Here is a 27,940-nt window from a genome sequence, read left to right as displayed (position 1 = left end):
TTTTGTTTCTGAAAAGAGTATTTTAATATAACAGTAGTTATAAAAAAGATTTAAGTTAAAAATGTTTTGCTATATATTTAAATCTTTTGAAAGTGCTTTGTGTTCATTGGACCAACATTCCAAAATACTGTTCATAGTAGGGAAAACAAGTATTATACTCCTCTGAACAAAGTTCTTCTTCATACTGAAGTCACTCTCATTACAACCTCACCAGAACTGCTTTCCTCTGGTGATTCTTCTTGAGGCGGTCTCATTCTGTTGAACAAATGTAGCAACACATATCCACATTGCAACCGAGGAGAACTTAGCTGTGTAGGATGAACCAAAGTCCTAGACCTTAATGTGGTCAAAGGCAACCACAATGTCCTACTAGTAGAAGGCACAGCACGGGTGGATTCTTCTATATCTGTAGCTTTATCATAGTTCAACACATCCCAATGTAAGTTAACTGCTCGCCATCGCCTGAAAACCTTGTAAACAGCTGCTCCCTCGTGAATTATTAAACCTAAAATCAGACAAGATGTTTTTTAAAAAAAACAGTTACTTATTTATTATTTATTTAAATACTTTTTATATGATGACCTCCCCACACACATACATTTTACAGTTGATTCAGTTATAATTATCACTAAATTAGTTGATAAAAATATCCCAAAAGACCCATAAGTAACCCACAGAAATGTATTTCTGAAAAGCAGAAAACCTGGCTAGTAACATCTGAGTACATGTTAGGCAGCTGGTTTGCTGGAATCTCTGACAATGTTGTATTGTTATTTCATAAAGCATCCATATTACATAGATATTATTTTTCTGTGTAGGAAACACACCATAACTTGTTCAGCTGCATATCTAGATTATGGAAATACCCCACATGCAAAGGGTTAATCATAGAGAAGTGCCCATTCTGGTTCGGCATTGATATCGTCTTTCTGGTTCTGACCCGGCTTGCCTGACTACCTCTGCCCTTCCTGCCATGTATCCTGTGCCCTTCTGCATGTTCGGTCTCTGGGCATCCAACCATGTATCCTGTATGAGGGCTTCCAACCGTGTGCCCTGTCTGAGGGCTTCCAGCCGTGTTCCAGAGATATTCCAGAGTGAGCATTTGTTACATCATGGAAAGATGTGCTAATTCAACCAATTAGAGCATCTGTGATTCCTCTATAATAGTTGACATGGATGACTGACCTTGTGGAAAGTGGTTGAATTTACACTTAAAGATTATTATCTCTTAAAATAATAAATAAAATATTTGAAATGATGCACAAAACAACAAAATGTACGAGTAATACTCAGTATCAACTCTTAGTATGCAGAGAGGAAGTGGAGAAGCTGAAAGAGAAAAGCGGTGGAATTAACAGGAGGAAATGTGGAAGAGGTGTAGCCTTGGCAGGAAGGGGTGGACGAATTAAGATTAGGGGGCGACGATCTGTAAATGCTATTAAGGCTATGTCCCAGCATGTCACATTTAGAAAAATTATTTAAAAAGTAGTGCACACCTAATGTTAAGGTAAAGCAAACATTTTACAAATGTGCCAACTGCTTGCGTCCTTAAGTGTAAAATATCCTGCACTTTTTGGGCTGCTGACTTCTATGCTATGATTATGAACACCTGTGTATACTATTTTTTAGTGTATTTTTGAGAACATGGTTTTCCTGTGTGAAGTAATCGAGTTAATAATATTCCTTTGCTATAAAAACAAATGCCTTCCAGTAAATCTTGATTTCAGAGTGACTATATTTAAATCTCAAGGTCATGAATTATACGTATATTGAGAATAGCTATCCACATAACTAGCGTTTCATGATTCTTGAGCCATTGAAAGACTAAATTTTTTCAATGCTGTGTGAAATGCTTTAAACACAAATAACGCATTTAAAATAACTTGGCGTCCCAAAACATGATGCATATCACCTTCAAAATTGTATATCTAACTGCTGTGACCTTCTGTTAAACCCAGTCTGTTGATTTTAAAGGCATAGTCTAATGGGAGTCCTCTGAAAGTCATGCGATGCCGGCGCTCCGTCATAGAAGCCAGCAGCAGCAGAGACTGCCAGAGAGGAGGATCCGGGTCCCCTGCAGCGCTGCGGGGATCTGAATCTTAGTCTTGTAATCAGACCAATATTTGAAGTCTGATTAGAAGACAACCTTGAATATAAGTCGAGGGATATTTTTCAGAGCACTTGCTCTGAAAAAAAACCCTTGTCTTATAATCGAGCAAATACGATATATATATATATATATATATATATATATCTATATATATGGATATATACACATATATATGGACATAACCGATCAGCCATAACATTTTGACCATTTACGGGTGAAGAGAATAACAATGATAATCATGTTATTATGGCATCTGTCAATTGATGTGATATATTTGGCACCAAGTGAACATTTTGTTCATCAAAGTTGATGAAAAAATTGGCAAGCATAAGGATCTGAGTGACTTTGACAAGGGCCAAATTGTGATGGCTAGACAACTGGGTCAGAGCATCTCCCAAACTGCAGCTCTTGTGGGCTGTTCCCAGTCTGAAGTGGTCAAAATTGGTCCAAGGAAGGAAAAGTGCTGAACCTGAAACAGGGTCATGGGTGGCCAAGGCTCATTGATGGACGTTGGGGAGAAAGGGTGGCCCATGTGGTCAAATCCAACAGACGAGCTACTGTAGCTCAAATTGCTGAAAAAAAATAATGCTGGTTCTAATAGAAAGGAGTCGGAATGCACTGTAAATCACAGTTTGTTGTGTATGGGGCTGCATAACTGCCGACCAGTCAGGGTGCCCATGCTGACCCCTGTCCACTGCCAAAAGCACCTACAATGGGCACGTGAGCATAAGAATTAGACTACAGAGCAATGGAAGAAGGTGGCCTGGTCTGATGAATCACGGTTTCTTTTACATCAGGTGGATGGCCTTGTGCATCGCTTACCTGGAGAACACATGACACTAGGATGCCCTAGGGGAAGAAGCCAAGCCAGCGGAGAGAGTGTGATGCTTTGGGCAATGTTCTGCTGGGAAACCTTGGGTCCTGCATGGATGTTACTTTGACACTTACCACCTCCCCAAGCATTTTCGCAGATCATGTACACCCTTACATGGACACAGTATTCCCTGATGGCATTGGCCTCTTTCAGGAGGATAATGTGCCCGAAGAAAAAATGTTTCAAGAATTTCAGGACCTTGGTCTCCAGGCCACCTTCTTTCAGCTCTCAATCCAATGGAGCGTCTGTGAGATAAGCTGGATAAACAAGTCCAATGTATGGAGGCCCCACCTCTTAACTTATAGGATTTAAAGGATCTGCTGCTAACATTTTAGTACCAGATACCACAGCATACCTTCAGAGGTCTAGTGGACGGGTCAGGGCTGTTTTGGTGGCAAAAGGGGGACCTACACAATATTAAGCGGTCATAGTGTTATGGCTGATTGGTGTATATGTATATAGGTCACAAAACCAATGGAGACAAAAATATGCAACATTTGACAGAATTTAATTTGTCAGAATTTGGCAAAAGAATGTATGTATAAAATATATTTTTTCCCAATGATGCCAGCCTTTTTGTACCCCTGGCTTTGTGGGTTACAATAAAGACCCTTTCAGTTCACGCGATCAGTTCAGTTCAAGTGATCATCTGCTTATTTTTTGTAATTAAACAATAAATATATATTAGCCTTGTGTTTTTTTTTCTTTCCTGGGACTTAGATAGGTATATACACTGGTGCCAACACAATTTCTGATCCCTACATGTAAACAGGTAGACAATTGTCTTAGCATCCTGTCCTTTACTGCATAAGCGGCACTGATTCCATGTATAGCAAAAGTCCCACACATTAATTAAAATAATATGATTTTTACTCTTGAGATAAATGATCACCACTATACTAAAGGAAATGGGGAGGTAAGAGTGCCAGCAAACATACCCCAGGGTTAAAACATAAAGATAAAGCCACATGTATAATAAATAACAGGTGGAATACTAAATCCATAAGTGGCTTTGTACAGCATTATAAAAAGTCAAAATAAACTTAAAACTATGACAGTATCAATTCAAAAACTAAAAGTACTAATCAGAAACTAGTCTTACATGCCCGCAGGGAGCTAAGTTCAACATATCATGCTTGACTGGTCAGCTTGCTATGCAATTACTAATAATCCAAAACATGTGGCGCTTTATGCACTGTTTTGGAAATGGCAATAAATGTCACACTGTCTTTTTCTGCTTTAATTTTGCCCAAAGACATCTAGGCCAAAGTTATTAAATTAGCAGAGCTAAATGTTAATAAACAAAATATTTAAATTAATCAACACACTTTGTTTAAATGATTTATGGTATTAATATTTATAACTCTTTACAGTTTGTGAGCTGGGCAATATAGTACTAGATGACCTCATGGAGCCAATGACTACAGCAAAGTAAAGCTGTGAGTAAAGAGTGTTGTAGATATTGAGCACCAGATAATATGTGTGGGCCAACACACAATGACAAAAATGACACATTCAGTAAATTTCACAGCACAATATTTAGCCGTAAAGTATTTTAGATAGATTTAGGGTCTTACACCCTTTGTTTAAATTTTGCTTTAACATGTATTGGTTAATACTTGTGTTGTAAAATATGCCAACAAAATAACTAAATGTAATTATGGTGGCATGGATTTATTTAAATACTGTCAAACAAGTTTTAAAGGCAAGAAAATGGTATCTGAAACAGAGAGAGATGGCCCCATGGCTTTGCTAAGTATGAACAGCAACTAAATACATGTTTTGGAAATATAACACCTTTTACATGACATTGATACAAATGAATGTTTATCGGTTGCTTGGTACATCCATGTTATCACTCTTCTCTAAGACTATGAAGTTGCAGTTAAAAAGATTACAATATATAATTCAAAAGCATAATCATGCAGGTATAAATATACAGAAAGAGGGAATAACTTGGTGTTCAGTATTGACTCCTGTTGGTGCAGTTAAATAGAGCTCTAAGCTTTTTAGCTAAAACCTTTGTAATACACAGTTTGAGTTTACGTTTCCAAAATAAATTACCCAAACAACAACAACGATAAATAAAACTAAAATTGATAAGTTCCTTTCCATGCCATTCTCAATACTCAAGTTCCTTTCTATACCATACATATTATTCACCAAAACAACTTGCATCAATCACTGCTGATACCTGGCGGTAAAATTTATACGTATGTTTAGTAAACTTACCAATGCAAACTAGATCCATAAAACCATACATGCCGTAGCAGATTTGAAAAAGAATGTCTTTTCTTTGCCACACTGCATAAGGACTGAATGCGGACCAGAGAAGCCATGTAACGCTTGATACTAAGAAGAGTGATCCGAGGATTACAGCAATCATTTGGACCTTTTCCACCAGCGTTACAGTTATACGTTGCCACTGAAAAAATACAAATGAAAAAACATTAATTGGCTAGATTTTGTTGTTTTTAAACTCAAATTGGACTTCGTATTTTTATAATCCATATCAATGTTTCAAAATGTTTCTCTAGATGATTATATTAGCTTAATTTTTTGAAAACCAATTTGGAGTTATAGAACTCTTATTACCAACAAGGGCTGGGAAGTTTACAAACCAAAAAACAAAATACAATCAAACAGCCAATTCACCCAAATAGTAATTATATATATATATATATATATATATATGCTACTATTATGATGATTATCTATTATAATGTAGTGACCTCACAGTCATTGTCAAATTTTCTTTTCTTTTTTGCTTTTGCTTACAGAGAATCTGTTGTACACTAAAAGTCTGTTCAATGCATTCTCCAACCACTTTGGACATGGGAATATATAAACAAGCTCCTGTGCAGGAAATGCAGAATGGAAAAAAAACAGCAGTATGCTTTCCAGATATTATATACTAATCTGGAGGTTATAAGAGCATAATACCAAAAAATACTGCAGGTCTAAACTCTTGGCATCCACATACTTATTTAAACCAGTTAAACTGGGTAACGGTTTACTTGGAAAACAGAAAAGGCTAAATCTCTATTTTCCATGGTATATAATGGGGTGATCACTGATATGGAGAACAGGCCAGTATTTAAAAATAAACAATTGTTAATATAAAATACACAATCGATCAGATGTATTACGTTTAACAGATGTATTACGGTTATCAGATTAACAATTGTTAGTGTTATAACATAACCTCAGAATGGTAGATGTAAAGACCTGACATGTTTCGCCAAACGTGGCTTCTTCGGAGGTACATAGATAAAATTATGTCTTGCACTACTGGCCTGAATAAAAAAGGGAAAGAAAGTTCTAATGAACAATAGAGAGCTGAATGATTTGAAAAAAGATGATGGGAGAAACTAATAAGGTAAGGAATCATAGCAAACATACAACAGGTATGATGTACTGTATATTATGAACATTGTTTCATTACTTAAAAAAATAGCAATAGTAACAGTAGTCTCTTAATTCATAACATATCAATATACATAATGTAGGTAAAAAAAAACATTGTAAACCCTGCTAAATTTTATAATTGTTATATAGTGATATACTCTGGCGAAACGCATCAGGTCTTTACATCTGCCATACTGATGTCATGTTTTAACACTAAAAATTGTTAATCTGATGCAAGTTTGTTAAACGTTATATATCTGACTGGTTGTGTATTTTATATTAAAAAGTATTTATTTTTGTATACTGCCCTGTTCTCCATTATCAGTGCTCGCCATTATAAACCATAGTTGCATTTATTCTTTCCATGGCATTTTGGAACTGCTCATTCATGTTGGCAGCAGCTCATTTCTGTTAGTTTCTCTTTTCCTTCACTTTTCATTTCTTCCTAAGCCAAAAAAAGAATTTTTCTTTTCTTTAAAAAAATGTTTTTATTTCTCATTTGTTTCTTTTCACAGAAAAAAAAGACACATACAAGAAGGAGCTAATGGTAGCATTTTCCTTGTCTTTTCCCACCCTGTCTTACAACTCAAGACAATATTGATAATATTAATATGATACAGTGTTCTTACATGCTGTGGATCCACATGTGGAAAAATAAAAGTTGAAACTGAACCCAAAATGTGTTGTCTCATTGATCTATGCAACACAAAAGGTAAGTGAAGCATAAATTCTGATGTCTTTCATTATGCTTAGCCCACTTTTTAATATTTTTACCCTTTGTGATTTAGCTATAATTTTCTTCTCTCTCATTTGGTGCACCCACACAAATTATATATTGTCTTTTTCTGATACAATTTTTTAATGATATCCTATAATTTCAAATAAAAAAATAATAAACCATGGTGAAATTGGACAAATCTACTCATCTACAAAATCTAATGAAAAAAAAACTGCTAAATAGATTCTATTTGTCCTGAGTTTAGAAATACCCAATGTTTTTTCTATGTTTTTTTGCTTTTTTATTTGTTAGGGCAATAATAAGTGCAAGTAGCGTTTTGATATTTCAAAACTATTTTTTACAAATCTGGTAATCCTGTCTCCATCTCCTATTTGGGAGATCTTTGAAGCTGGCAATTTCAATTTACACCTCATCAAACCATATATTTTTGAAAAATAGACACCCTTAACACTTTCCATGCACTAATTCTACTACCAGAATTTGTCAAACTTTGTGGTAGTAATTTGTTTGTGTTTTTTTTTTTTTGTATTGAATGCCTGGACATTGAGGCATTACAGCAACACTGCTTAACGAAGAAAACTCTCTTAGATGGTTGTTAACTGACCATTTTTTCCGTGCCGTGTCTTGCACGTCATTGGTCGTTAAGGGGTTAATGCAGCATTACTGTCAGGTGCGGCTCCTGGCAGGCTCCCTGGTCCGGCACCATTGTGGTCGGTGTATTCTTTACTCCCTGCGTTCACGCACGGAGCTGGGGAGAATGGCGGCGACGTGGTGTTGGGTTCCACGACGGGTGGCTGCGCTTCTACACGCCGCTCTGGCACCTCCTCCTCCTGCCGACTGTGTGCAGGAGGAGAAGGGAGGCGTGAATGTGAAGGGCTCTCCTGGAGAAGCGGCGCCTCCGGCGCAGTCTCTTACTACAAATTGTGTCAAGGGCGGCACGGAGGGTGGATCTACAGACGTGATGTCATACGTCACGCCTGAGATTCCTATAAAAAACCCTAGCTCCCTTATGGCAGCACTCAGATATTCTGAGACGCTCTGTGTCCCACATAGCGTTCCCAGTATTGTGCTCCTGTCCTTGTTCTAGCCTGTACCTGTACCTGAACCTGACCTTTTGCCTGTGCCCTGACTTCACTATTTGGATTGCTGCCTGAACCTGACCTTTTGCCTGTGCCCTGACTACGCTATTTTTGGACTGTTTTACCATTCCCTCCGGTCATCCTGCATACTGGGCTCCTCCTCCTCCTTTCATAACACAGACACCCCACTGGTGGCTGACAATTATTTTCACAATGCATAATTCATTCAATGCTTAAGACACAAACATTTCAAAATACAAGGTTTGCAACTGTTCTACATTTTAAAAACAAAACTTTGGGTTATTTATATACATAGGTGCGATATATCTAAGACTAATTTCATTAGGAAAAAGTCTAGTTTCAAAAATATTAATGATGTTACTCTCATTTATTTAATATTTTACTTTTACTGTTTATATACTTATTAATATGGATTCTGAAGTGACAGAATATCAAAGCCTTCAAGTACTCTAGACATTGTTGTATGATGGCTTACAATTGGCTCCTACGGATTAAATGCATGGACACTAGATGTGAAAATTGCAAAAGACTAATCATCATGTTTTCCACATTAAAACTGAATGTATATTATACATAGGGAATGATAGTTTCACCTTATGATGTATAAATTTAAGTTATAAATGTAACAAGAATATTGCCCTGAGGCCCCAAAAATTCACCAAACAATATGTCTCACAGTGCCACCTTTGCACCCAAACAGCTTGTGAGCGCCACCACTGCCCCCAAGCAGCTTATCAGTGCCACCCAAACACTCTGTTGTCCCCTAACAGCTGGTCTACGCCACCATTGCCCTCAAACAGCTTGTCTGTGCCACAATAACCCCCAAACAGCTTGTCTGTGCCTTCTTTGCCCCTTGCAACATAAAGCCTGACACACACATAAACAAAATTACACAAATTTACACATGCTAACATACATACAATTACTTATAATCACTAACACAGATATACACACTCATTATAACACACTCTCCCTCTCACACCACTTATATACACATTCTTGCTTACATGCAAACACAACACATACATTCATTTGCTATCACCAACACACACTCATACTAACACACACTCCATGTTACACCACTTACACATACATTCCCACACACAAACACTTAAACATACACATCTATGCTAGCACACAAACACTAACACATTAATGCTTGTACATATGAACATTCACATACAGATTCATGCTCACATACACTTATACATATTCATGTTCCCATACACTTATACATAGACATTCATGCTCACATACATAAAAACATACATGCCCTTGCCCGACCTTCCATCAGTACGTGAGGAGGTACTCCTTACCTCTCTTGCAGCTTCGGTTCTGCACACTGTGCGAGCAGCTTTAGTTTAACCGAGGAGTCAAGTGACATAACGTAATGAGAATCCGATGTGTTCCTGCCTCCCCATGCCGGTTCAAAATAGTTTAGAGAGAACCCTTCCCACCTGGACCAGCTCAAGTAAGCGCTTTATTTTTTTTTTTAGAGAATGCATACTGAAGTACTCACAAAGTACTTTAATATGCATTCTGCATTGTTGAGGCTGTCAGGGACATTAAACCGAGCCTTTAAATAGACAGATGGAACGGGATACAAACAAACCATAGACATGCTGTTAAATATTTTATATGATTAAGCACGTTTAGGGTTGAGTCCTGTATCTGATGGTGTGCTATATTTTATCCTGTCCAAGGACTACAATAAAGATTCTTATTTTATGGATGTATTGCCTTGTGGTCTGATGTCAACTAACACATAATTTATTATGTTTGGCAGCAGTGTCGTGAAGCGGATCCTGTTGCCTTACAGCACCCAGATGAAGGGTGATTATGTTATATGTAACCAGACCTCCATGCATATGAGCGAAAAACTCTCCCATGATGTCAATGGGAGTGCTTTCTTAGAGCTGATCAATTGCTTCTTCATAAGGTAAGTATCTTTTAAACTATTTTAATATGTATTTTTCTTATTAAATTGGCACTTTAAATGGCTCGTGTTTACTACAATAAACAAAACAAATTTTATTGATGCTTTTCGACAACTATTAGATCCATGAAGCAGGCTACCAATATAGCTGCTTGGTACCATGGTAACCAATGATGCCAGCTGATCTATTGTTAGTTTTCATGAGAATGGAACATTTCTCAGTCCTAAATTTAGTAGACATTTTCTAAACATTTTAAAGCTTCTTCTTTTGAAGGGCCAGGTTGTTCCTGTATAATGTATAGTTTGATCAGCAAGGAGAAAACCACTATATCCACTATGTTGTATAAAAGGCATTCTTGCCAGAAAACCTCATAGGGTAAGCCCTTCCTAATGCATGGTAAAGTCAGTGGGCTGAAACGTTAGTTTTGTTCTACACCCATTAGAATTTAACTACCATAGAACATACAATTTGATGGCATTGGCACTTCTTGTAAGGACTATGCTTGATTTGCTATTACAGAAAGTTGAGAATGTCCTGATGTAATATTTTTCTTTGCATGCAGAGCCAAGGCATTCATCATACTTGGAAACATTAACTTTGTGTGTTCAGCAAATTTTATTCAGATGTGTTTGATGGACATTTTTAAAAATATTTTTTATAATGCAAATAAAAATTTTTTGCCGCCTATGAAATTTATGTTGTTCATCTATAACAAAAATAAGAATTACAAGCTTGCAATCTAGAGAAGCAACACTAAAATACTCTTGAGCTTGTGAAAGATGTCCTTTCCTTTTTATCGGATGCTTTTGTAAACATTTTATTCTGTAAGTTATGAATTAAAAGTAAGCACAGGAAGCACATGGTTCACACTATCATTATCCATATTTTTTAACAGAATGAACAGCTATTGTCTAACACCTGCTGGTTATATTTTATGATTTCTGGAGGTGTCTTATTATTGTTTATTTAGGTTTGATGTTTATCATTTATTCTATTTTAAGTGCTGATTAGATGGTACGGAGGCTGAACCAAGTCGTGTTACTTAGTTTGTGTAGTTGTCCCCATTCTATTGGTTCTTTGCTCATTCACTCTTTTCAGGCATTTTTTGCAGCATCTACTAAGGTACACCAGTGACAGTCCTCACAAATTTCCTTTCTGTTAGGACATTCACGGTTATATATATTATTATATCTTTGCAATTTTAGCCAAATCAATGATAACAACTTATGCCAGATTACAAGATACTAAAACAGGGGTGTCCAAGTTTTTTCTGCAGTGGGCCACTTCATCAGAATTGTATACGTGCGCGGGCCGCACTCATTTTTCACTGTGACAAAAAATATGGCCTTTAATAAAATATGCAGATTAAAATAAAGTAAAATGACACAAAACCTTTACTCTTCCTCTCACTGATTTCTGGGCCTAGAAAGTTTTGCGACTACAAATTCAGGATTCCCTAGATTTATTCTAGGGATGAACTAAAATGAAAATTCTGGACCAAAACATTCAGGGTTCACTTAGCCAAAACCGAAAATGACCCCCACCTTTCAAAATAATAATAAAAACTCAAATTTTTTATAAAAGTAGGTAACACACAACTGGACAAAATTAGCAATATGACTTGGCAACCAGTAAATGCTGGCAACCCAGGCAACCAGTAAATGCTGGTACCTAGGCATGATGGGACTGTGCTCGCTGTGATTGCTGTTAGCAATCACACTCCTATCATGCCAAGTCAGCCAGTACATGCTGGTACAGGGTGGCTGTAAGTGATGTGCAGACCCCATACTGCTGGCAGCATCACTACACAAGGGGGGCAGCTAGCTAGATTTCAGCATGTACTGGCTGACTTGGCATGATAGGAGTGTGATTGCTAACAGTAGTCACAGTCCCATCATGCCTAGGTTCCTGCACTTACACATCCATCCAGTAAATGCTGGAACCTAGGCATGATGGGACTGTGATTGCTGTTAGCAATCACACTCCTATCATGCCAAGTCAGCCAATACATGCTGGTACAGGGTAGCTGTAAGTGATGTGCAGACCCCATACTGCTGGCAGCATCAATACACAAGGGGGGCAGCTAGCCAGGTTTCAGCATGTACTGGCTGACTTGGCATGATAGGAGTGTGATTGCTAACAGCAATCACAGTCCCATCATGCCTAGGTTCCAGCACTTACACATCCATGCTATCACACACACACACACGCATTTATTCATATAATCATTCATTCACAGATTCATTCCCTCAATCACACACACTCATTCAAACACCCTCCCCACCCCCTTACCAGCACTGCATCTCCTCGATGCTGCTTACAGACTTCAGCAGGGGGCGCGGCCTCCCTCTGCCTTCTCTGCTAAAGCACAGAGGAAGTAGGATGTCACGTGAACTCCGCTTCCTCTGTGCAGTCCAGAAGACACTCCCACAAGTAAGTAGCAGGGCTTGAGGTGCGGCTCGTGTAAGATCGGTTGCCCTGGCTGCCGATCTTACGCGGGCCGCACCTCGAGGTCTCGCGGGCCGCATTTGGCCCGCGGGCCGCATGTTGGACGCCCCTGTACTAAAACTATAGTCATTCATTTCATTTTCAGACTGGCTGTAAAAAAAGTAAATTGTTAGAAAAATGTTTCATTTTGTCCATATACATAATCAATCATGACCTGCCAACTTTACAAGTACACAAAATTAGCTATTTAGTAAGCAATGGCATGAGTATGGTGGTAAATAACCAGTAAGTAGGTAGGTAAGACAATCTCTGAGCACAGTTTAAATTTAAAGTATATTATGACCTTGAGGAGTATTTCAACCAAGGTCGACACAAGTAGAGCTGTTCAAATGCCCTTAACTGTCACTCCCACAATCCCCTCATATGAAAAGATCTTTACAATAAAACACCAAACATTGTTCAACTAATGAACATCTACATCCTCCCTTCACCCTCTAGCCTGTCCCCAATGGGTTGATGAATTAAAGTAAATGTTAACTCTTTGAGAGGTATGGTGTCTATCCACCATATGAAGGTTAAAAAGGACTATCCAATGCCAATCAATACCACTGGGTCTCATAAAAAACATTGTTCAACCCCTTGGCACCCAAACTTAACCTGTTATTCTATGCAGAATTATTGACACTCTTGAGTACTCATCTTCAGCTCATCAGAAGATACCATGCCAAAAAGTTTAACAATTAAAAAAATGAGACGCAAGATAAAACAAATAGTGCTCTCTGTGCCAGAAGAGAAATGGCTGCATGTTGTTTGGTAGCTTTTATATATACTCAAGCGCACCAGCAGCACCTAGGGGTTCGAGGATGAACCCCTTCCACTGGTGGTAGCTATGCCCCTTTATACTATTTTTTCCTGCTCTGCTGCTGTGACAAACTGTGACAAATTTCTAAACATGGACAACTCAGATAACTGTGAATAAAACACATTTATTTTTGAAAAAGCACCAGCAATTGACTTACTTAGTCACACTAATCATATCTTTGTAATATAATTCTCTTTAAAACGTCTATGTTGCTATTTCAGTACAGTATTTTCGGTTTCTGGGCAGCATGCCAGTATTTGTCATGTCTATTTTTCCTCTTTTAGTAATTTCTATTTTATTTTTTATTTCATATTTCCCTGATCCTTTTGTGATACCTTTTCTGTCCCTATGGCAGTTTTTTGTCATTATAGATAAATCCACAAAACTTGATCATAAAAATAAGCTGTATAGTCTCTGTAGATATGAGGTCTCCCCTTCTACCATGATGACTAACTTTAGTCATTATGCTGTACCATTTAGGAATGCAACAATCACCTAAGGCTCTTTAGGGGGTTAGCACTGTATTCACTAATAGTAGATCAGGCAGAAGAGTTATGGTTTTAACACTCACTTTACTATTTATTATGAGGGGTCAACACTAGCACGTTTCCCTAGTGCCAAGGGCTCAGTTGGCCCTGCATTATTTATGTAATGCTATGTCTAGTTTGACTGAAGAAATCTCACATATTTAACTATAAATCAGGTCCAGCCAAACCCATCCTGCAGCAGACACTCAATGGGGTTGGCTCTTCAAAATGTACAGTGAATGAGCCGAAACACAACTCAAGTTCTCTTTTGTGATTTAAACCCTTAGTCCCTCTCTGGGACTAAAAATAAATTGGTGGGCATGAAAGTGACTCTAAAAGTCACAATAATGTATATTGAAATAGCAGAACACGTGTTTTAATGAAATACATATATTTTTGTTCTAGATGCCTAAGTCAAGCGCATAAGTATCTTTTACCAATATTTGTTACCATTACATAACATCACATTACGTCTAGAGGAGGATCTGAACAGACCTCCGCCTTGTCAGTAGCCACATTTGTTTGATTTCATAGTTGGTATAGTTCTTCGCCATTTTTTTAAGACCTCTGTAGTTTCAATAAAGGATGTGGCAATTTTGTGACATCTATTCTAAAGATATTATTCTTGGTTTCCTTATGATTCATCAAGGTCTATATTTTTGGTAAAAATAGTACAATGGATCCTTTATATTAAAGACATAATTGATGCATACATTTATCTAAGGGAGGGTACATGTATTTTACCAATATAATTATGCATATTTCTAATTATTTTGTTTCTGCAGTATACAATTTGTGATTACTTTAAATTACATACTCAGATTATTTCCCGTGCTAAATACAAGAACACTGTAAAGGTGAAGGGCACCATCCTGTACCCAATATGTTTAGTCATTCCGCATCATGTTTCAAAGACAGGAATATAAATAAATGTATAAATAAATACAGATACACTACATAAAACATGCATATTTTTTAAGTTTTAAATTAATAGTGTAACATTGGGCTTAGTACATTTGTTAATAATCCAGAAAACAGACATACAATTTTTCTTGGATCCAAACATAATTTGTATGTTAAGGTCTCTACAAGACAACAGTAGCAAAACATTTCTGGAGATATGTCTTTCTGTCTCCTGGAATTTGTAAAGATCTTGTATGATGTTTATAATAGTAATATATAATGCAATCAGTGGATGTCATTTGAAGAACCATCCATACCAAAAGGAATGAATACAAAATATGCATGTATTTCTGTGTGTACATAACAAGTAGTCCAGATTTTTCTTACCTGGCAAGGTTTTTTCATTTTGATTGCTATGACTTGATATCTATAGCAGCACAGTTCACAGGTCCAAGATCCCCTTTCGCTAATCCACTTTAACAGACAGAGCTGGTGTGTGTACCTCACAGATCCATCACATCGACATGGATTAAGTAATTCACCCTTGGTTAACAAATAAACAAAAATAGAAAAAAAGGAATAACAAAACTTTAGATTAATGAGATGGATATTTATTTTCAATCCATTCATCCCAAAATGTATTATTGAGAATAGTAACACACATTAGAACATACACAAACTTTTATTAAAAGCACAGTGAAGCAACGTACAAAGGTTGTGTAGCACACCACATTACACAGTCATTGAAAGTTGGGACAAATGCTAGGACTGTAGCATATAAGCAAACTAAGCAAAAACATGTGGTTGTTCATGGAAATCTGTACTAGATGGCAGTTATGAGTTTTACATTGCAATGCAGAACTATTTAAAAGGAAACATTGAGACTGATATTGAAGTGCAGGCATTATTTATAAGAATTGTATTAAAAAACAACATACCAAAGACATTCCAAAGACAACAACAACAAAAAAAAAACAGATTAGGAAGCGAACTATCACACAACTGCCCTTACTAGCCTGTTTACATTAATATGAATAACAGTAAAACTGAGGAATTGGCTTTGTCATATCAAGACATAAAATACAATAATATAAAAAATCGTGCCGTGTAGAACAAAGTCATATCCTAATACTTATTTTGAGCTCCTAGGAAAGAAGGAGATCAGAGAAATGAAGATGGGGACGTTCCTCCACAATGGACACTTGGTGACTGTGCCATATTAATTGGTTTTGTAGTACTGCCCAGAATTCCGGTGTGGGATATTCCATAACAATAGGGCTAGTCATTATAAAATGTAATCAAATATAACCTATAGGTTAGTTTGACACAGCAAAACCCAAAAACTGTATGCGATATCAAAATGTTTCGGTTTTCTTCAGTGGTTTTAGGGTATTTTGGTGCTTATGAGGTATTTCCCTAAATGTACATGACCATCTCTTCCTAACTGGTTACTCATCTACTACATTTTAAGGAATATAGTGCTGGCATACAGATTATGTAGGATGAATATTTTTTCTTCAGTACATTGCCTAGCCAATTGGCTATATAGGTCCAGAACGGCTGTCTGGCACACTGGGCCAATGCCCGGTGAGCCACTGGCCAACAGTGCCACACAGTCACCCATTCTGCTGCTCAAGCAAAAGATTGTGTGCTGCAGTGCGTAGCCACCAGCAGGATATGCCTGGCTGCACCCTACACGAGCAGAAAAATGTACTGTGCAGCTCCTCATATGCAGCCGTTGGCCCACTTACGTTGGCCTTAAAGTTCCAGGGCCACCCCGTCATTGCCAGTCTGGCCCTGGGTGAAAGGTTACCACCACAAAGTGACACCTTGACATTTTTTCACGATGTATTTTAATTGACTATTAACATTGGCTGAGGGTGGAGGAAACATACAATATAGTAATCAATTCTCTACAGACCCTAAGCCCTCAAATAGTTTCATATGTGTCAAAACAAACAGTTGGTGTGAGTTCACAGCACAGTATTTCATAAAGGTCCTTAAAAATAATGAACAATCCATAACTCAGGCCTTCACAGAAAAGATTAAACTTGTTGGTTTGGCAAGGTAACAAAAACAGAAAGACAGACTTAGCACCTCGTGGCGCTTAGTGATAGCTTGTACTGTTGGCTGCAGGCCACTAGCTGTGATGATGCCAACTGTCATTAACCAGTAAAAAAAAAAAAGGTTTTACACACTAATACGCATCAGTTATGGTTTAACAAAAAGAAGCATGCAATGATGAATTTAAATCATACCACAGAAATCTAGCAATATTTTTGAGTGTTTGTTTGCTTTTAAGCAATTGCTCTTGGGAAAATTTAAACACGATGCTACTCTGAAATCTTTTAAATGGATTTAAGATACATTTACGTGGGCATCTGTTCTCGATCACTGATAGAAAGTTACGAATGAGGCATGCTGACAACAGCCTTGAAGACTCTGATAGCAGATTCAATAACTGAGTACATGTCAATCTAAAATGTGGCCTTTTTAAGAAAACACATTATAAAGCTTTGCCTTTCATACTGCAAATATAAGTAAAATAGATGCTATCTATACATACATTTCCTTCTACACTGAAGAAAAATTTTCCTTGATCAGCTGGCATTTAATAAAAGGCATGCTTCCTAAATAAAAAAAATACTTTTCCAAGGGACTGATATGGGTAACTGTATTATTTTTGGGTGATCATTAATTTGCATGTAAAATATTTGCATTTAAGGGAGAATATGATGTCCCTAACACCCCCACTATAGAAGAATACATATTAAAGTAAAAATAAAGCACTTACTTGACACAGGCGAAGCTGCCCTGCAACAGGTGTTGCCCTCCTCCTTCATGGTCAAACTATTCACGCCACTGATTGGCTACTTGTAGCAGTCAATCAGTGGCAGGAAAGTGCTCCCATTGAAAATGAATGAAGAGACCCCCGCCCACAGCGTTTCCTGAGCCCATGATGGAGATGACTGGATGTTACATCCAAGGAGATTTGTTAGGCCAAACACATCTCCTGGATGGTGTTTAGTTTAGGGCGGGAAAAATGCAAATAAAGAACCCTCCCATGCCTTTGCAAAATGGACCATATGAAAATGTAACAGGGCCACGCAACTATCATATGCATTCACGTGAACATTATGGCTGGAGTGTCCTGTTATTGTACAAAATAAAACTATCCATTTAGATGTTGCTGGAACTACATCACAGGAATATTAACTTTGCATAAGAAGGTAATATTAAATTACCATACTCCAGCAAAGGATGAAATAAATATTCACATTTTGTACAACAGTTAATGACCAGGTTTGTACTCCTATAAAAAAGATTATGAAGCACAACCTAAGAAGACAATTGAGTATACTTAATAAGACATTGAGTGGTCAGTAGAGTTTAGAGTTAATGGTGGCATGCTAACAGCTCATATATTTCATTATTTGTGCGTGGAGGCAAGCACATGCAAGCTAAATGAAAACGGCATTTCATCACTGGCAATTTGGAAAAAAATGTGGAAATATTAACATCCACTAACAATACATTAAACAGGGAACCCTAAAATCGCATATTAATCAAGGGTGGAAATGATCGACTCCCTTTTTTTTCCCTCCACTACATATATATATATATATATATATATATATATATATATATATAGTGCTCATTTATAATGCCCTCACTCACCTGCTCTGCTTAAGTCAATGGAGTATGCAATGCATAGTCCAAACACTGGCATACCCTGGGGCATGAAAGTATGTATTCATGGACCACTGATTCATTTATTCCATTTTTTTGTTTCTGTATTATTGTTGCCTGGAATAGTACAGGGCAGAGCATCGGCCGACAGCCTCTCTCTGATTTCTCCAATCAAGGAGGTGTATGTGCACAAAGGCTCCAGTCTCTTGTGGAAGTACACAAAAGCGAGCATGGGAGGAGCAGAGAAGAAGGACTGTCGGGGAAGGATATGGAAAGGCGGAGACACGGAAGCGGAGAAGGTAGGGAGACATGGGGGAGAGTATGAGAGTGTGAGAGAGTGAATTAGAGTGAGTTACAAAAAAATTTGTTTTAAAATTTCAGAACCAAATTGGTAGGAAACACAATTCATTGTGCGAAAACAAAATAATTTCTGGCCTACTAATTACTCTTGCGTGATTATATAAGCGCACATCTGCCACTTGGACACACTATATAAAAGACAAATCCTATATATTAACACCCGAGGCATTTGTCCACACAGGCGCCTTGACTGAAAAAAATCTAGTCACAAGTACGCAATTTTAGTCACCATGGTGACTGGCTTTTGTCCAGGCCTGACGGCTGTCAAATTTGATTTTTCAAGATAACAATTATGCAGTCTGGATAGGGGTTTACGGCAAATATATGCAGCTGTAACTAAGCTAGTTCCCAGCAAAGGTGTGTATCAAAAAACACAATATGAAATATAATATGTTAAGTCAGGGCTTGTCAAACCAGGGCACCAGGTCACCATGTTGACTAGAAACCACTTCCTGGAGTCCAGGGTCTTGCAAGGCTGCCATCATGAATCTGGTGTAGCAAGAGCCATGAGGCGCCCAGCGGGGTCATATAATGCACGCTATGTGAGCCTGCTGGGTGCCTCATGTCCCTTGTTTCACTGCGCACCCACAGGAAATCATAGTGTACCTGATTCGCAATGGCAGAAGATAGGCAGCGGCGTGGCAGGGGAGAGGGGGAGTAGTGAGTGTGTGTGTACTATGGTGTCGGAGTCAGTGTGTATATGTTTAATGCTGGAGTCCGTCTCTGAGTGTGTGTATATACTATAGTATCGGTGTGGATGAGTGCTATATGTATAGTGCAAGATTCAGTGATTGTGTAAATGTATAGTGCCAGAGTCAATATGTCTACTGTATTGTAGTGCCAGATTCAGTGTGTATGTGTCTATAGTGTTTTAGTGTGTATTTTTATATATGTGTAGTGTTAGCCAGTGTGTGTGTAAGTGTATAAGAGTGTGGCGATAGCGTGTATGGTGTTGTTTATGTTACAGTATGGCATTAGCATGAGTGTGTATGTTAGCATATACTGTTAAGAGTGTGTGTATTAGTGTATGGTGTTAGCATGTGTGTTCATAAACGTAGAATGTGGGCATGTGTGAGCATAAGATGGTAGTGTGTGTCTGTTGCTGTATGGTGAGTATGTAAATGTATGTTAGTGTATGGCAAGGCTTGACAAACCCCGGATGCTAGGTTGGGTAATATATTAAAATAAAAACATGATTTGGGAAGAAGCTGGCTCTTAACTTTTTTTGTTGGCTCCCTTTCGGGAAGAGCTGGGAGCAGGGTGGAGAACAAGGAGGCCAAGAGGTATACAAGGGAGTTCCGAAAGTTCAGAGCCAAAGGCAAAAGCGAAAGTAAGGTAGGCGAGCCGGGATCAGGATAGGCAGCAGAGGTATAATAAGGGTAACTAGCCGAGTTAGGATATGAGAGATACACAGAGTTCAAACATGATACAATACATACATGTATTTACACAACATTATAGCCCATCTGAATAAAAAAAACCTTACCTAAAATAAAAACAGGATAACAGCCATGTATTTGTGAATATTCCATTCCTATCAGAAAATTACATGCACTAGTTTCTTATTCTTTGTGCATCATTGTTAAATGGCGAAGGCTCAACCTCATAGAAGCAGCAAAATTGTCCAGTCATTCTGATTAACTTCACCAAAGACATTGGGAAACCATCCAGGGTAAAAAATCTAATTTCAAGAGGATAGATCCTAGCAGACAGCAAATGCATTAAGCTTATTTCTAATCATTTCAGTCTTTAACTTTATTTTACTTTATAAGTGAACTCAAGAATCTTTTCTTACAGTTATACACTTGTTTTAACACAGACATTGTGTACTTTTTCGTTTGTCATAAAGTTACTGTACTGGCACATACAGAAATGTCCAGCTGGCAAACGCATGCAGGTTTATGACAAAATAATGTCCAGCATGCCATACAGTTTCAAGCCTATGATGCATATCCCACAAATACAGAAACAGCCAAGCCATCAGTTGTAAGACTCATCAAGGGTTATAAGTAAAAAGCGTCCGCTTCTGTTTGGACTGCCTTTTTCATACAGTATTATTTTTTATCTTTTATTTATATAGCGCCAACAATTTAGGTAGCACTTCTTTTTACTAAGACTACTAGTTTGACTACGATGAGCTAGTACATTAGGTAAAAAGGATCCTGCTCCCTAGTTTACAATCTGGAAGATTACCACATTACTTCAAAATGGGCTATAGTGTTGCTGTTAATGAAGGACAGTGACACACTCTATCACCAAAAACAACAATTTTATGGTTATTTAGAGTAATTTTAGAGTGCTTTAGATTTTTTCCAGCTCTAATAAAAAGCAAAGCCCAGACATGCATTTTTTCCTTTATTTGCCACGACCCACCAGTGAAGACCATCATACCATCCATATGGGACAGTTATAACAAATTTCCAGAATGCTAACTGTATTCTTAAGATGCACACGAGCCTTTGGCGCTAACTAGCTGTTATGAGTAATATTTTGATGATGGTAAATCTAATATACAGCATAAACGCAAAATAAAAGCAGGTGTAAGAATTAGGATCTACTATAATTAACAAAACATTTTTACTAATTATTTTCCCTTTTCATGCCAAACCAAATAAAAACTGTGACAAAAACATTTTTTTTTCTTAAAAGCTCCAATTTGATTACTTAAATTATCCAGTTTGTGCAGCTTTACAAATATACAGACTGAGCATGATACCCAGGGGGTAACACTACACAAAATATTGCAGGGTAGGCAGACAAATCACAGAGGTTATGTGCAATACTCGCGCTAAAGAAATACAATCTCAGTCTGTGATATTTACCATGACTTTTTGGATGACACATATTAAATTGTAAAATGGAATTTCAGGTTTACCTGTATCTAGGTCCCTTCTAGACCCATGGTTTTATTATGTGCCTGTGTTGGTGTAATAGGTTATAAATGGCCAGTTGTTGAATACACTGTAAAATTGCAAACAGAGAACTGTCCGTGGTGCTGATGGCCTCAGTCATCTTTTAACTACTTATTTTCTTTTTTTATATTAACATTACGAATGTATATTAATATTTAACCGCATTTTAACACCTTATAATGACATCAACTGTTGTTACTGATTTAAAGGTGCTGTCCCACTTTGACAAAACATCCATTACACTTTATGTTGGGCAGGTAAGGCTTATCAGATTCTGTCATTTTATGCTCACAAACCAACACATAAAAGCTGTTTATAGCTATTTTAACATTCTCAGAGCCCTCAGTGTATATGCAAAAAGCTTTCTTTTTTTTCTTTAAAACAACAGGAGCAGCAGCACACCCAATCCCAGATTGAGCTTGTTCGGCAAGATCATCAAAACAGCTATAGCTTCTTTTTGAAAATATGCAATACCAAGGTAAATTACGCATTTGGGTCTATTCAATAAGAAGTTTACTGGTGAGTCAAACTGAGCGTTAACTGGCCAGACAGAGGTCTGAGGCAACATGCATATTCACTAATATAGGAGCCGTTTGCAAGATTCAGATGAGGGCACCTGGGTTGGATAAAAACTTTCATGTCCTCGCCTAAAACTCAGTAATATAAATAATTACATTTTTAAAAGAATGAAACAGGGGCCCCTACTCTACACACACAGTGTGTGGTTGGGCAACAGACCCAAGTATATTCAGCCCATCCCTTCCTAAACTGAGATTGCTGTTGCAAACTGACAGTTTTAGTAATCTCACAGGTACTTGCAGTTTACTGAATAGACACTATTGATTACATAAATGGTATCTTGGCCATAACTCTATGGCAGGACAAAAATTATTGGCTTGATCCTGCCATCGTGATATATCTGGAGATATTTCTGCCCCAGTGTGAACACCTTATGGAAGAAGAGGAAAGGGGAAGTATAAAGTATCTACTGAACCCATTTTATACTGTGGGGTATACTGTGTTATATTCTGATCCTTTCCATCTAACTGCATATACTTTTTTAAACCTTTCAACCTACCACAGACAAGCCATCACTTGCGATCAAAGGTCAGATTTCACTTTGAATTCAACACAAGGTGACAGATAACATACCATCCAAAGTCAAAAGATACAATAAAAACTAGCAAACACATTTTAGACATTTAGCTCTGCCCTAGCATATGATGTCAATAATTGCAGATCGAGTTAGTTACTCTTGAATAAATGAGCTTCACAAATTCTCATTTCATGCTGATAAACAAATATGTGCCCCTTCTCACATATGTATGAGGGAGATCCGGCAGACTGCCCCCCTGTGTATTTTTGCCCCCTTCCTCCAGGCTTGGAGAAGATGTGATTGCCTGCTTCAATCCAGACGTGAGGGGAAAACGTGGCCATGGAGGGGGCAGTATGCAAGACCTGAAGTATCTCCTTAATTTTCTTTATGCATCCATATTAAAGTACTTACAAAGTCACTTATTGACAGGCCTGTCCCTTTAACCATGCCATCTCCAAAAACATTATAGGGCCGTGAGGGTCTACTCATGTAAGATAATACCACTATGCATGTGCAGTGCTGCAGCTAAAATAATTGAAAAAGGAATAGACCTGAATGTGTTTTGATCAACTTAATCCAAAGAATACAACAGCACTGCTCAAGAGAGAGGGTATGCTGCATATCAAGATTAATGGTATAATGAAGTGTGGCACTGTAATCGCAAAAAGGCTTACTTTAAAGTGGTGCTGTGCACATGTGTGGGTGTTCAAGGACCCATTTGTAATATTTTGCTTAACAGTATCTGGATCAAGCAAAAGCAACCTACCACAATGGTAGCCTTCCAATCAAACTGTAGGCAAATAGCTTTATGCTCAAAAGAGAAATATCTGCCGGTTATATTTCCCATATTGCATGGGATAAATGTTTAGGTTAAAAAAATATCAAATCAAAATATCAGCAACAAAATGAACGGCAAACAAAAATAATTCAAACTTATTTTGCATATACAGCTTGTGTATTTTGATGACATAATATAAAGTTTTTCTATTATAATTATAGTATACTACACAGAGGTACCTCCATTTCCTTCTCTTTTACGCAACCACCAATGTATTATTCCAAATCCGTAACCTTATTTCTTTCCACTTCATTTAAACCATACATTCAACTGAACTGCCAATTCCCCTGTTTTGTGAACCCCCCCAAGAAGAAAGTGTTGTGAATTAATCAAGATTTGGTTTTATTTCAATACACCACTTTTAGTGCCTTCTTAAAAAAAAAAAAGATCAAGCCATAAAGTGTACATTTTATCTATGTTCTCTGTTAACTTTAACACATGCTAGTTTAAGGATATTCTAAATAGCAATACAGAGACACATGGATTATCCAACAATTAATTTAGAATAACACTCTTAATTGTATTATTTGAAATAGGTTCTATCCATTACAAATACTTCCTGCTAATTTGTTTTATTGTTAATTAGTTGTTATAGAAATCAGGTAACCTACTTGTCCATTCAACTGGAGTCATTGTTCTTCGAACCCATATAAAGCACTACCCTACGGTAAACTGTACACATTCACAAACAAATCATTCTTAATAAAGGTGCTAGAACTAGACGCATTGATTTAAAGTTAGAGGGTAGAAGACTGAGAAAATTATACTTTACAGAAAAGGTAGATAACTGGAGAATACCTCCAGAAGCAGCAGTACAGGCAACAAAAATAAATGAGTTAAAGAAATTCTGGGATCTGCAAAAGGCTATCCAAAAGAATTAATAAGTAAAAAACGAAAAGTAGAAATTGCTTGGTAGATAGAACAATTTTTTTTTAAATGCTGGTGCTATGTTTAGAACCTTTTTGAGATCAATGAGCTTCTGAACACAAGTTAATGGTTGTAGTTATTGGAAATCACATAGCACTGATTTGCACATCGCAAAACATTACAAACTGCAATAAACAGAATTAAATGAACTGATGCACACTCACACAGGGTAGAAAACATACTTAGAGTTAATACACAATCATTGGCGCAGCTGACGAAGTACAGTCAGGATAAATGCATGCTGTATCACATAGAAATAAAGGCCTCCTAAAGCAGGGATCAACAAATATGTGAAGGATATAGGAGGCAGGCATACTAAGGAGGCAAACTCTGAGAAGCCGGGGTCAAGGTTTTTTATAAAGTACTCAAAAATGTCAAATGTAGATGCAATACCTGATTGTCCCTAATGCCTGTCAACCACCCCAAATGAATTCCTCTGTCCATGGCACTAATTGTCTTCTTAAATGTCCCCAGGGTTTCTTGGTTCCATATCAATGATGGTTACATATATGTCTGTATGTATGTACTTTATATAAACAATGTTCCTATTATATAAAGCTTTGGACATATACCACTCATACCTTTATATACATTTCAGACATTATACATTTGTAATCATGAAGGGATCTGTATGTAGTATGGAACAGATTTTTGTGTTTTCAGATCTATTCAAGATGTGAATATAACACATAAACTACAGTGCAGATGTGTCTTTGGATACAGCCACATTAAACCAAGAAAAAATGGAGTTTATACTTTTTAGTGGATCAAGAGGGAGAAAGATGTAAACTTATGAAGGCTTTACGGGATCTGAGGTCCTGAAAACTAACGTTTTACTTTAAATTTTTTCTTTGTTTGCCCAATAAAAAGGTAAGAACCTTGACTAAAGACCACATATTAGGGAAAATACACTGTGTCCTTGAGCTCATTAACCTGTAAGGGTCAAGAATCCTCTAACATCCCAATACTCAAGAAAACAAAAAAACAGGTCCTCTATCTCGCAGCATCCAAACACAGCTGTGCTTGCCTTACCGGCACATGCGATTTACATCAGTATGTGCAAAAGATGGTGGTAAATGATAGTCAGATGTGTGTTACAGAGAGTTAGCACTAGTGATGAGGACATGTAGGTGGGACATGAAGATGAGTAGATGGGTGTGTGCTGGGAAATATGAATGAAGGATAGCAGTAAAGTGCATGCACATGTGGGGTGGATACAGTTTCAAATAGGAAATGTGTGTGTATATGGACTGGGACTCGGTGTCTGTACACGATTCTTCCCCATATATATATATATAAATGGAGATGGGTATAATAAAATAGATAGATACATAGATAGCTAGACAGAAAGATGTAGAGCTAAGGATTGACAGGCAAACATGATGTGGATGTAATATTCAGAGGCGATCACGAAACGCATATTTTAAAGGTCGGGTGTATCCTTGAGCAGCAGGTCGATCTGGTCATGTACTATATAGATAGCTAGTTGCTGCACAGTACGTGATCCGGTTGCTATAAGTACCATTTGGCAAGTGCATTACCTGTTCGGGCCCCTGGAAGCAGATCTTGCAGGTCGGAGGGCTGGGGGTCCCGTTGCTCTCCACACTGTCAGAGTCGTTCCTCGGATCTGGTTGACAGGCTGTTCCCGCAAGCTCATCACCATCATCCTCCGTGACTTGCTTATCAACCGGCCGCTCCTCCTGCATCCCGCCAGGCAGCAGCAGCAGCGGCGGGCGTCCGTCCGTCCGTCCTGTTCACCGTGCGTGTGTAATGCGGCGTGTATGGATGTGACAGAGAGCAGGTGCAGCCCGGGGTCAGCGTGTGTCCGGCTCCATCACAGGACGAGGCTGCAAATCATCTGATGGAAACATGAGGAGGAGGAGACTGACTGCCGCCTGGAATATGCGCTGCATCCCGTCTAACGCCGATATCGCACGTACTATTGGATTTGTAATTAGTGGCACAGCTACCGCTCCTAATGTTATAGGTCACCTCCATTCTACAGAGTTGCTAGCAATATGTGCTGCCCTTGAGTCCTATACGTGTGTGTGTATATGTGTACATATATATATGTGTGTGTCAGTCTATATATATATATGTCTCTCTCCATACATACACACAGTCATACATATATTCCCCATGCCAATACTGTGTGTAGTCTGCATTTAGCACCGGTGCTCGTGTTGATATTGTTACTTAGATATGTAACGTGTCAATAATATTATCTCTGCATGAAATGTTTCTGGAAAGCAATGCTGTGATCGGTAGAGTCCTTTGACAATGTTTACAGTAACTGAATTGTTTTGCGTGCTGTACATCTTCAGAAAGAAATCTGATCTGAATTGTATGACCCCAGACACATCTCAACTAACAGAAAGCGAAATTCATTTAGTAAGAATTCTTTCGATTTCGGGGAGAGATGGCCGAAATGGGTAAGTAACGCTCTACCGTGCAGACAGAGGGGGTAACGTCCATGATCAGAAGTGTGTTGCTGTCAGTCTATGGATAAATATAGATAAATCTCCAATTTAAAAGGAACACGTGAATGCATGGGAACTATGGAATTTCTAATGACATTATGTATGGCCATAACAAATACATGCGGTGCTGATGCAGAACCGTCGGGATGTACTGGCTTCATCACTAGAATGATGCCTTTACCCACTGCCACAGTTCCTGAAATAGTCAGGGTACTGATGCGATTTCCAACCCCATTCATGAAATATTTCAGCTGTTCAAATATAGTATCCAGCAAATAAACAGTATGTTAAAAAGAAAACTGAAGTTTGTTAATTGATCAAAAAGGGGAGGCTAAGCCCTGCTGCTTTTTAGAGACAGGGCAGGCTATCTTATTCTGTATCCCATGTTCAATTGTCTATTATTTGACAAAAGGAAAGGGATTAAGAGAAGGGTTAGGGTTTATTCACTAAAGCGGGATTAGCAGGACAGCTGTGGTTTTAAGCCATCTAATTCATAATACATGTTGATGTGGCGTCCAAAGCAAGTTACTCTTGAAAGGGCTGATCTTGCCTTCCAGTTCAATAAGCAAGGTTTTCCTACTGCTGTAAATCTTACTGATTTAACTATACATCATACATGGCTTGAAGAAGCATTGGGGTGGCCCTGTATGATGTATAGTTGACATTTCTCCATTTACACTCCATATACCCAACCGAACAACTATTGAAAGGTGCAATTAATAACTGATT

The 27,940-nt window shown here is 37.8% G+C and overlaps 1 protein-coding gene across 1 annotated transcript; it reads right to left on the bottom strand.

Annotated features, from left to right (window-relative positions):
* MARCHF11 (membrane associated ring-CH-type finger 11) lies at positions 1–26,627 on the bottom strand. Its single transcript, XM_053466319.1, has 4 exons — positions 26,273–26,627; positions 15,296–15,451; positions 5,217–5,409; positions 1–505 (listed from the first exon to the last, which is right to left on the bottom strand). Exons 1-4 carry the CDS (start codon positions 26,435–26,437, stop codon positions 180–182), a joined length of 840 nt encoding a protein of 279 aa, XP_053322294.1. The 5' UTR covers positions 26,438–26,627; the 3' UTR covers positions 1–179.
* Positions 26,628–27,940: the final 1,313 nt, after the last annotated feature.

This window comes from Spea bombifrons, chromosome 5 (assembly GCF_027358695.1).
Source record: "Spea bombifrons isolate aSpeBom1 chromosome 5, aSpeBom1.2.pri, whole genome shotgun sequence".
NCBI classification, from domain to species: Eukaryota; Metazoa; Chordata; class Amphibia; order Anura; family Pelobatidae; genus Spea; species Spea bombifrons.
Note: the sequence above shows the minus strand (reverse complement) of the source record. Positions and strands in the feature narration are given on the sequence as shown.

What these genes read in the sequence shown, in the direction of transcription:
- MARCHF11 (XM_053466319.1), bottom strand. Translation starts at nt 26,437, where the DNA reads ATGCAGGAGGAGCGGCCGGTTGATAAGCAAGTCACGGAGGATGATGGT. An exon ending in GCTTCCAGGGGCCCGAACAG is followed by an intron (nt 15,452 to 26,272) that starts GTAATGCACTTG and finishes TTGTTAACCAAG; the next exon opens with GGTGAATTACTTAATCCATG. An exon ending in TATGGATCTAGTTTGCATTG is followed by an intron (nt 506 to 5,216) that starts GTAAGTTTACTA and finishes GTCTGATTTTAG; the next exon opens with GTTTAATAATTCACGAGGGA.